The sequence below is a fragment of the Thamnophis elegans genome, chromosome 1 (assembly GCF_009769535.1).
Source record: "Thamnophis elegans isolate rThaEle1 chromosome 1, rThaEle1.pri, whole genome shotgun sequence".
NCBI lineage: Eukaryota > Metazoa > Chordata > Lepidosauria > Squamata > Colubridae > Thamnophis > Thamnophis elegans.
In genome coordinates, this window is record NC_045541.1 from 20,591,711 (window position 1) to 20,603,960 (window position 12,250).

At 39.3% G+C, this 12,250-nt stretch overlaps 1 protein-coding gene across 3 annotated transcripts in view; it reads left to right on the forward strand.

Moving 5' to 3' along the window:
- Positions 1-454: 454 nt before the first annotated feature.
- The window catches only part of CWC22 (CWC22 spliceosome associated protein homolog), a 48,611-nt gene continuing 36,815 nt past the window's right edge, over positions 455-12,250 (forward strand). For all 3 annotated transcript variants that reach the window (XM_032220906.1, XM_032220914.1, XM_032220924.1), the window contains exons 1-5: positions 455-514; positions 5,333-5,452; positions 7,409-7,476; positions 10,525-10,647; positions 10,982-11,221. In XM_032220906.1, coding sequence (XP_032076797.1) covers positions 5,447-5,452; positions 7,409-7,476; positions 10,525-10,647; positions 10,982-11,221 — 437 coding nt within the window. In that variant the 5' untranslated portion in view covers positions 455-514; positions 5,333-5,446. The remainder of the gene's footprint in view (positions 515-5,332; positions 5,453-7,408; positions 7,477-10,524; positions 10,648-10,981; positions 11,222-12,250) is intronic.

Consider the following 12,250-nt stretch of genomic DNA (forward strand, 5'->3'; position numbering starts at 1 on the left):
TATTGCTGCTCTCTCTTTGGTGGTAAAACTGTATCAGATGTCTGCTTGTATTATACATTCATGAAAAAAACCTATGTTTCTGCCAGGGAGGAAAGGAAAGTGGGAAGGAGTGGAAGGGGAAAAATAACTTATTCTGAATTTCTATAGGCTCCAGGTACTTCTATTTCAAGTCCATCACAAAAATTCTCCGAAAACTCTTTGCCACTCTTTGACAGCCGTAAACACTCTTATCAAACACACGGAACGCTGGGAAATGTAGTAAATCCGTGCTTCATAGCCTTAGAACCCTGCTGTTAGATAAGCGAGAAACCGCTCTTCGGGCGACATTTCTCTTAACCCTTTCCTTCCCAACGTTGACTGCTTGGACTTAACATAAGCAATAAATCAGGTGGGGGGGCGGGGGCGGTGAAGGAAGTCCCGCCTTTGGTCTTGCCTCTAATTGGAGGACGAGTAAGCGGAAGTGACGTCATTCCCGTAAGTGGGCATATGCTATGGTGGGAAGTTGGTGTCTCGGGTAAGTTATAAGGCCGGCTGGCGCGGGAAGCGGGCTTTCCGACGTTGTTTCCTCGCAGCCGGAGCTCTGGCTTTTTCTCCGGGTTTGAGCCGTCCACGCCGATCGCCGGGGGATCGGAGGAGGGCAGGGGCGGGAGCGATGGGCCAACGAGCGTGGGGAGAAGCTTGGGCTTCTCGGCTGGCGGGATGATCCGAGGGAATTTTCCCAAACCACCCACAGATCCCCAGAACCGGTGCTTGTAGGAAGCGACTCGTTACTTCATTGCAACACGTGTAGGCGTGTGCACGTCTGAACGTGGTTGTACCGGATCTCCCTTTTCCCCACCTGAAATCAGGCTGGGCTGGGAAGTACCATGAGTTGCCTATTGTGCTGCCCTAGAATCTTTGCTTCCCTCGACTGAGAAGGTGATCCCATAAAAATTCGAGTAGTAGTAGTAGTAATAGTAGTAGTAAATCACTGGTGCCAGTCAGTGATATTTGTGATACATTTTTAAATGTTCAGTTGACTTGAGTTTCATGGTTAATGAATAAAAAAAGTTGTTCTTATCCTTCTCCCTCTCCTTATTATTATTTCTTTTATTCATTAAACATGAAAGTCAATCAACTGAACAATATTATTGTTATTGTTATTATTATTATTCATTGCAAAGTCAGCCAGACCTTCAGACTGGGTTGGGTATTTTTGTCTACCTATCCGGTTCTTACCAAGGACCTGGGATAGGCAGATTTAGATGATGATAATGATTTGGCTGCTCTCCACAACTGTTTATGCTCGCAATGTTTGGTTTTTTTTGTCTTGTCATGAGACTTAGAGATAACATGAAGCCAACTTCCAAAATTCTGTTAAAATGGAGGGATGTCTGGGTTTTCATAGTAAGGGCTGCTACGATTTGTCATTTTCAGTTGCTGAATGTTTTGAGACACAGATTGCAAAGCGATGTTGTGACACATGGGGAAGGGGTGTTTTTTAAAATGGAAGCAGATAGGTCTAAAATTACTAGTCATGTTTTTTCTTACATCCCTTTCATCTTTGTTTCACAAGTAGATACAGGTAATCCTCAACTTACAATACTTCATTTAGTGACAGTTCAAAGTTACAATAGCACTGAAAAAAGGGAGTTATGACCATTTCTCAAACTTTGCAGCATGCCCATGGTCATGTGATTTACATTCAGATAATTGACAAATGACTCACATTTATGACAGTTGCAGTGTCTGACAAGCAAGGTCAATGGGGAAGCCAGCAACTTCCAACAGTAGTGTTACTAATTTAAGATCACATGACCACAGGTCACTGCAGCTTTCCTAACTTTGTACAGTTGCTGATTGAATGGTCATTAACGGAGGATTCCCTGTACTAGTACTGGAATTAAATTTTATCTTACATTTTGAACATCCTCAGAAATCAAGGAGAAGATGTAGAGCTGCATAAGAATCTTCATAGACTGTAGATTTTATATCCCCGTGTTCAAAGTGTATGCTCTCCTGTACCAACTTTTGGGGTGGTCTATAAATGAATCAGATAAGTGTAAGTTTGGTTCCCATAAGGAAGTAGCATACGGAGAATGGCTTGAAATTTGTAATTTCATACCCACATTATCATGAAATGAAAGATAGAGGATTTTGTTACCCATCCTGCCAAGGTGCCAAGAGCAGAAGCTACGGGAATCCAGATGGACAATTTACAAATTGCATTTAGTCTTCAGCCATTCTCTGTGTAACCCATGAGAGCTTCCTCTGTCATCATTAATAAAGGGGAAATCAGTTTTTATTAATGAAAAGAGGGGAGTTAGTCTCACCTTTCCCCTCTGAGAATTCATACCTGTGGATATATGAGATGTAGCAAGAAAGAAAATGGATGTGAGTAGTAGGTGTCCTGCATGTAGATCATTGCCCTTTGTAAAAGCCCACAGTACAGTATAGCCCCTCCAATGTATATATATATATATATATTAAAATGTTCATCTCCATCATAGAGTGCTGACAAGCCCACCTGGGGAAAAATGCAGTTCAAAGTAACTGGTGATGATAGCTGTTCATATACATCAACTTGATGTATAAAGCAATAAATGATCCTAATAAACTACTTACGTACTTGAAAAACATGTTAAATTCATAATTTAGTAATGCAGATTTAGTGTCTTGTCTTGAAAAAAAGTGATGACAGTTTGGAAGCATGAGGCATTGGGTGGGGGGAGAGCGAGGCTGCAGGGTAGCCAAGACAATGATGGAAAATGATGATGATTAGTAGGTGGAGGAGATGTGGATACAGGCTTTGTATGAAATGTGATCATACCAGAACTGCAGGGCCTTGGTATATATATCTTCTATCTTTTTCTTGGATCTTCACTTAACAATAAATGATGTCTGTTGTTTTGCCATCTTCTTTTTTTAAAAAATGTTTGTTTCTTTGTTTGATTATTTTATTAAATTTATATGCTGCCATCTCACTATCCAAAGTTGCCTACATATCTTCAAATAAAATTGAAATCCAGTGACTACTATTTTGTTCCTTTCTGCATTATAATTATCTTCTAGCCATTTCCATTTTTCTAAAGTTTTCTCAGAACTGATCATTTTGGAGGGTTTTTTTAAAAAAAAAAGAATTGAAACAGCTAGTCCTCAATTTAGACCATAATTGAGCCCAAAATTTATGTTCCTAAGTGATAAATTTGATAAGTGAGTTTTGCCCCATTTTACAACTTTTCCTGCCACATTCGTTAAGTGAATCATTGCACTTGTCAAATTAATAACCCAGTTGTTAGGGATATCTGGCTTCCCCATTGACTTTGCTTGTCAGAAGGTTGCAAAAGCGGATCATAGGATCCCGGGACACTGCAACCGTCATAAATGTGAGTCAGTTGCCAAGCATCCAGATTTTAATCACATGACCATGGGGATGCTGCAATTGTCATAAGCATGAAAAACTCATGTCACTTTTTTCAGTGCCATTGTAACTTCAAACGGTCACTAAATGGACTGTTGTGAGTTGAGGACTACCTGTACTGGCTTACTGGATTTTTCTTCTTCTAGCCTTTCACTTGGCTATCAGCAACAAGTGTTGCAGGTCTTTTATTGAAAGTTCTCTGCAGATGGGACTGAAACAATTCAGATCGGTTCACCAACAAATGTTCGCTCGACAAAAGTGTGCCGACAAAACCGCGGTGAGAAAACCGTGAGGTCAAAATCGCGCCGATGAATGCTCACAGAAGCGCGCCAACAAATGCGCGCCGATGCAACATCAAAAAACAACGTAATAAACCTAACCCTAAACATAAACCTAACCCTAAATCTAACCCTAACCCTTACCTTAACTTAAATCGCGCTTTTGTGGGCACGGTTTTGTCGGCGCGTTGTTGTGGGCGCAGTTATGATGTTGCGGTTTTGTCGGCGCACTATTGTCGTGCGCCCATTTGTCGGGTCACGACCTAGAGATCTAAGTAAGTCTTCTTTCTCTACTTTGTTGACCCCAGCCTGCTTTGTGAGAGCCATACAATTTGCCTTTATTTTGGGCAGTTCTTTTATAGCAGCAAAGCCTTTCAAATCACATATGAAACACCATTGTTAGTGGCTTCTCATTTCTTGGGAGAAAACTTGCGCCTGATATCTTCATTATCCAATCTTCAGTTGAAACATTTAATAGATGCTCTATCTCTTCAAATCCTTTGTCTTGTTCTAATAGACTTTCTACACTTGTTCTTCCTTTAAAAAAACAAACCTGGCTTTTATGTTATTAACATTTCTTCTGCTTCCCCATGATGCCTCTTTATTTAAGCAGAAATGCTCACAGCGTCTCATGTTCTTTTGTTTCTTTTCAAAGCCCTGAGAATTTCAAACTTTTTTTTCAGTCAATAAAGCTTTTCTTTCTCCGCTTGAGATGTTATTACCACCGCGCTTCATTCACACATCCTTTTCATTACACAGATTTATTAGGCAGAGGAAAGTGCACCTTAGCAGTAATAATTAACAAAATAAAATAAAAAATCTGAGAGAGAAAAATATCTCAGGGGTTGCCACAAAGAAGAGGGAGTCAAACTATATACTCCAAAACACCTGAGGGTAGAACAAGAACCAATGGGTGGAAACTAATCAAGGAGAGAAGCAACTTAGAACCGAGGAGAAATTTCCTGACAGTTAGAACAATTAATCAGTGGAACAGCTTGCCTCCAGAAGTTGTTAATTCCTCAACACTGGAAGACTTTAAGAAGATGTTGGATAGCCATTTGTCTCAGATGCAAAAGACACTAACCAAATAGTGCATCTACGGCACACGTACTGGCTCGAGTAGGCAGTAAAAACATATCTACAAGCTATTGCATTCAGCTCGATAGAGCTTGCTATGTTCACATATCATTTTTTTATTAGTGCAGAATTGAAACTCATTCAAAAATGAAGGTTGTTTGTGTTTTACAGTCTCTTATTTTTCAATCAGGTATGACAGTGGCCCCCAACCTTTTGGGCACCAGGGACCCCTTCTGTGGAGAGAGGTTTTTCCGTTGACTGGAGGGGGGTGTAGTTTCACATATTGCTTGCATCCTGCAGATGGGGCTTCGCTTGTTTGCGCAACCTGGTTTCTGGCAGGCTGTGGACTGATACCCATCCACGGACCGGGGATTGGGACCCCCTGATGTATGAGCAAATTCTTGTGTATTAACGTGTTATGAGAATTACACTCTGAAAACTCTGCTAGGTATAGATTAAAGTAGTCAAATTAATTAACTGAAAAGCAGATAATTTTATTGTTGACAGCAGTATTAGTTTATGGCTGCTTTGATTTTGGTCTTAACAATACCAGAAACCTCATTTGTTTTCTCTATAGATTATTTTTGCTGTAAGAATAACGGTAACATTCCACATTGATTTTTGGAACGCTTACATTGGAAATTCAGAGTTTTATAAGTGGAAGAATAAGAGGGAATGAAGAGTAGCAGAAATGAATGTAAGTATTTTTTTTATTTAGTATTAAATTATAAATTTGATGAATTCAGCAAATCTACCTTATTGGTATTTTGGAGTTCTTGAAGGTACAGCTTTTTGCCCAGGCTTTTGATGAAGAAGATTAACCATCCTTTTCTTCCTTTTTTTTTTGTTCCCATCTGCAACAATTATTTTCCCTTCCAGCTTTCTTTCTTTGCTTTGTGTTTTGCATATTTTTATTATTTTAATATGCTTTTTGCAATCTGTAAACTGGGAGTCAGGTGGCATATACCTTTAATACATTTATGGTTGGTCACATAGTCAACCAGTTGTTTAGATTGCATTTGGCTTTTTTTATCTAGAACTTGGATAGGCAGACGTTGTTTGATGGTGTTAAAAGTATCAGGATGTAGAGCCATGGTGGCATAGTTGTTAGAATGCAGTATTGCAGGTTAACTCTGCTGACTGCCAGCAGCTTGATCCTAACCAAGGTTGACTCAGGCTTCCATCGTTCCAAGGTCGGTAAAATGAGGGCAATATGCTGACTCTGTAAACATCTTAGAGAGGGCTGTAAAGCACTATAAAGCAGTATATGTCTAAATGCTGTTGCTAAGTATGCTATTTCAAGTAAAGCTGCTTTTTGCAGTTGACCAGTGGTAATTTTGGCAATGCAAGAGATACGTATCCAGATGATGCTCCAGAGGTTTTGGAATTGCACCCAGGGCACTTATAACTGTTGACACTATCTATGCTTAATTTTGCCATAGTCGTTCTACTGCTATTATTATTTTCATTATTATATCATGAAAACTTAAATGTAAAGAGAGGGCATGTAAATATTGCTGGTACTCTTTCATAAGCAATAATAACCTGTGACTAGGATATTGGAGGAGGACTATGCTAAGGTCAAAACATTTCATTCAGCATTATCTATGATTTATTTATTTATTTATTTATTAGACTTATATACTGCTTCATAGGGCTTTCAGCCCTCTCTAAGCGGTTTACAGATTTTTTAGCAAATTGAGTCAGCAACTTGCCCCCATACTCTGGGTCCTCATTTCACCCACCTCGGAAGGATGGAAGGCTGAGTCGACCTTGAATGACTGTCAAGGACTATCAGGGGCTTCAACCAACATTTTTTCCATGGCATCTGACATCTATAGGAATTTAACATGGGGCTTTTTGCATGAAAAGCATGTATTCTGCAACTGTATAGGTAGCAAATGGTTGATTTCATGCCTAAAGAGGACTACAAGTCTCAGTTCCTAGTCTATCCCCTTAACCCTGACACCAATTATGTCAGTGTTTATGGATGTTTCCAAAGTGCCTATGTGGGAGGCAATTTGAGTCCATGGAAGTATGATTGAAGGCCAAACACTAAATTTTATCTGAGAAGAAATGTTTACTTACTTCTATAATGCATTATGATCATGTTACAGTATCTACTATGTAATCAATATTTTATTAAGAACAGTTATGTAGTTGTTACTACTTGGTAGTTTGGCTAACTGTAGATTTTACTGATGTTTTATGTCAAATGCTATATTTTGTTTATTAAAATATTTGTAGCCTTGCTGTTATCTTAAGGAATCAGAGTTGGTGACAATCCATATATTTGATAAACTAGAATAATAAAATGAAGCAAAAACTAAAAGTGTAAAATTTAACATGGTAACATTTATTACATTATTATACTACTTCCCATTAAATAATCTCAAATCAATTCACAATAAAATGTATTACAATACAGTGTAATATAATAATATAAAAATATAGATTTTTCCCAGAAGAGGGCAAGGCTGGCTTAAAATAGCTGGTTTCTCAGTGCAACTTTAGCACATTTTGTAAAGATCACAGGTACAGTATGGGGTTGCATATACATGAAAAACAGTCATCTTAGTTCTTTGTGAGTTTACATTTTTGCATTTCATTTCTCTTTTAAGTTAATATTCATTATGTAAAATTTGTTTTAAAGTCTGGATCCAGCTGTGAAAGGAAGGAAGCTTACCATACTCGTGAGAGAAGTGCCTCCCCAGAAGACAGGTAAAATGTCTTTTTATAAGGAATGCAGCGAAAACTGACTACAAAGAATAATAGATTGTAATGGGGAGATGGGAGGGAAGAGGATTTTTTAAATATTTTAAAACAGCAGCCCCCAATCTTTTGGGCACCAGGGACCGGTTCCGTGGAGGGCAGTTTTTCCACAGATCAGGAGTGTGTATGGTATTGCATGTTGCCTGGGTCCTGCGTGTGCACGGATGGGGCTTGACTTGCTTGCGCAGCCCGGTTCCTGGGAGGTCACCTACCAATCGGTACCAGTCATAGTCTAGGGGTTGGAGACTCCTATTTTAAAATTTAAAATAGATTTTAAGTATCTTAAAATATGAGAATTTCCCTACAAGTTAAAAAGCATTTTAGGCAGGTTGTAAATCTGAGAAACTGATTGTTAGCTGAAGTGACAAATACTCTGTTTATCCGCGACCCGACAAAAGCGCGTCGACGAAACTGTGGTGCGAAAACCACAATGTCATCAACGCGCCCACAACAGCGCGCCCACAACAGCGCGCCCACAACAGCGCACCAACAGAAGCGTGATTTAAGTTAAGGTAAGGGTTAGGTTCAGGGTTAGGTTTAGGGTTAGGTTCAGGGTTAGGTTTAGGGTTAGGTTCAGGGTTAGGTTTAGGATTAGGTTTAGGGTTAGGTTCAGGGTTAGGTTCAGGTTTAGGTTCAGGGTTAGGGTTAGGTTTAGAGCGTGCTTCTGTCGGCGCACTGTTGTCGGTGCGCTTCTGCACTCATTCGTCGGCGCGATTTAGTCGAGCGCACATTTGTCGGTGAACCCTGTTTATCTGCGAGGATAAGTCATTTTAGATTAGCTGAGAATCTAGTAATGGAAATGCACCATCTTTTTATTCTAATACTGTTTTGGGAAAGGAATTGTTTTAAACCCAGATTTTCCTTCCTTTTGGACAGTTTTGACATTTGATGGAAAAGAAGAGGGGATATTTCTAAAGATCCAAAGAACCAAGACAACTTCATAAATGACAGGATTAGTTTTTGGTCTTCTGATCAAAGGAAGACGCAGAGAACAATGCTATAACTGCCTGTAATTTGGGGATGTTGATGGATGTGTGTGTCTTTCTCTTACACACACATATGCACTATACACATACCACTTTGCCTGTCATGTACTTTATTAGGTATTTGGTCAATGGGTGTTTTTGTAGGTGTTTCTGTCTCTAGCTTAGTTTCTTATGTTGCTATGAATAAGTTGACATCTTCAGTACAAGATTTATACCTTTTAAAGGTGCGCTAACAGTTTTCTCAGTGTCCCCATGGACATTGGTTACTCTCTTGATCTTCTCCGCAGAAAATTCTGCTCTTCTAAGTATATTCCAGTTGTAGAGAAATGCTAAGTGAACATAGCTGAGTTCACGGAGAATCTCCTTCAGATGTACACAATTAGGAGTGTAGCCAATTGAAAAGATGGAAATGAATCCATCATGTGTAAATGCATTTCCTTCTCTGCTCATTCCGATCTGGTGCCTCATTAGGATTCTGCTCTCCTCAAATCCCATTTCCAAATATTTGTATAGAAACTATAGAAGGATGCTACGTGTATGAACATCAGATATGTTGAATATAAATATCCACTTATGAATGTTCTTTATTCCTTTGCTTCTTTCACTATCATAATCAAGACGATACCTGTTTTAAAAGGATTGGGGTAGCAGTAGAAAGTATGAGAAGGGAAGGATGGATTAGGCGCAAGATTTATGATGCAAAACTTGTAAAACTGATGAACCAAAGAGTAATTCAAAGACATACATAAACACCGAGACTTCAGTGTTTAATTACTACAAATAATACCAATATTTTTTCTTATTATTTTTGCATATAAAGTAAAGTTCTGGGCAGTACAAAGTTGACAGCTGAGAAACATTTGACACACGTTCTTTGCTTTCCAAAGTTACACAATCCATTATATATTTATTTATTTACTTATTTATGCCAACAAGCATTGACTCCTTATAACTGCCTGCAGGTTTCTTGGCAGCATTTTTGGGAAGTAGGCTTGCCAGTTCCTTCTTCCCAGGACTGAGAAAGGCAACTGGCCAGCTGGCTTTGTGCCTAAGGCAGGACCATACTGGTAGTCCTCGACTTATGACCACAATTGAGCCCAACATTTATGTTGTTAAGAAACAACATAAATTTGTTAAGTGAGTTATATTCCATTTTACAACTTTTCTTGCCACATTTGTTAAGTGAATCACTGCAGTTGTTAAATTAGTAACCCGGTTGTTAATGAATCTGTCTTCCCCATTGACTTTGCTTGTCAAAAGGTCGCAAAGGTACTCACTGTCAGCGTTCCAAATATCATCCAGAATTAAATCAGAGTCCAAGGCAGAGATTTCCTCAAAGTTCCAATTTAATAAGAGAGACATGTTGGTACATCTGTGGGAAACCTGAAAGCTTCCTGGGTTTTCCACCCAATTGAAAGTTCATGATCTTGTCCCCGCACCCACAAGTCCATCACATGGTCCAATCTTCCACTGCCACGCTGGCATTTCCACCCATCTAGTTCTGGTCAGGTGCAGAGGTGCGGAGACAAAGAATGACCTTGGGCTTCTAGAAAGGAATGTTTTATTTTGACAACAACACATTCTACAATTTTATTCCTTACTATTCCCCCTCCCAATTACTCCACTAATGAAACAGCATATTAAAATGAGAGAGAGAGTGGCAGGCCAAAGATCCTAAAAGGAATATGACTGGAGGCCTGACACTCACATGACCTCGGGACACTACAAACTGTCATAAAGATGAACAAGTTGTCAAGCATCCAAATGTAAATCACATGACTATGGGGATGCTGCAATGGTCCTAAGTGTGAAAAATGGTCCTAAGTCACTGTAGGGTGTCACTGTAACTCTGAACTGTTACTAAATGAACTATTATAAATTCAAGGACTACCTGTATTCACTGTTTCCTAGTTTGTAGTCTGGTGCCTTAACCACTACACCAAACTGGCTCTCCACAAATTCTGTGATGTGTTTAACAGTAATTGCTAATCAAGTTTTGACTTTAATGCAGGAATAGGTACATGGAGCGTAAGAGGTCTCCATCACCCCAAAGCAAAGGCCATTTGGAACATAGAAGATCTGACAGAGAATATTCGGGAAGGGGGCATTATGACGACAGATATCCAGAACCAAGGTGAATGTCAAATGCTTCTAAAAATTCTGAATGTTGTGTTGTTTAACTGCTGCTGTTTTTGTAAGGTTTTGTAGGATGTGCTGATTTGGAGTTTGCTTAAAACAGGCCTGTCAAACTGGCGGCCCACAGGCTGGAAATGCCACGCACAGACCACGCCCACCCTGGCTCTGCAAAGGCAAAAAAAACTTCACGATACGTCACGTGACGCAATCGAGTTTGACACCCGTGGCTTAAAATAAGTCTTAGAAGTGATGAATGGCACCATATTTAAATTTTACTTTTTCTTTCTTTTGAATTTTGAATATGAAATATGTAGATTTTTTTCTAATTTCAGAAGGAGAGAAAGACAGGAGAGAGAGAGAGAATCCGATTGGAAGAAGCACAGGAAATCCCGCTCACCTGATAGAAAAAATGATACGGAGAAATCAGGAGTACAGGGCTCTCTTTTACGTGAGGAACCCCCTCAGAAGAAAAAGAAAGAGGAAGTGGATCCAATCCTTACCCGTACTGGAGGTGCATATATTCCTCCAGCAAAGCTCAGGATGATGCAGGCACAAATCACTGATAAAAGCAGGTATACCAGATTTTTAAATAAATATATATATATATATTATATAAATTAAATTAAAATGTCATATTGAACTGAAATTTGATTTTTAGTGCTATGCTCAAATAATAAAGAAGGAATAGACGCAGAAGTAGAGAAAGGTGCAAGTTGACATGTCTGATGTTAGAAAAATCCTAATTATATGGAAGTGGAAAGAGCCCTTTTTGGTTTTTCTTATCAGAAAAAATAGAAGCAAGACTACTGAAGCTTTATTTAGAAAAAGCATCATAGACTGGGATTTGGTCTCAATTTTTCATGCTCAGATGGCCGAGTCATCATTATTGTGATAGTCTCGTGTAGGAATAAATATAGTTTCTTAATGAGAAGGCCACTTTTTTCTGCTGGGTGAAATAAAATCTGAAGCTAGAATTGCCTTTCCTAATTTTGTCTGTTGATTATAGTTGATAATACCTTTTTTTTTGCAAAATATAAATCACAGTTTAGCATTCATAATAATGTTGCTTGAGCCGCAGTGGTTAGAGTGCAGTACTGCAGGCCACTTCTGCAGACTGCCTGCTGCCTGCAATTTGGCAGTTCAAATCTCACCAGGCTCAAGGTTGACTCAGACTTCCTATCCTTCCGAGGTGGGTAAAATGAGGACCCAGATTGTTGGGGGCAATAGGCTGATTTTGTAAACCGCTTAGAGAGGGCTGTAAAGCACTGTGAAACAGTATATAAGTCTAAGTGCTATTGCTATTGCTTGCTGTAGTAACGCTTCTTAACGTATTTAGAATAGAATAGAGCTGGAAGGGACCTTGGAGGTCTTCTAGTCCAGCCCTCTTCTCAAGTAGGAGAACCTATACCATTTCAGATAAGTGACTGTCCAGTCTCCTCTTAAAAACCTCCAGTGATGGAGCGCCCACAATTTCTGGAGGCAAGGTATTCAACTGGTTAATTGTCCTCACTCTTAGGAAGTTTCTCCTTGATTCCAGGTTGCTTCTCTCTTTGATTAGTTTCCAATCCTTGTTTCTTGTACTTGTTTCTGGTGCTTTGTAG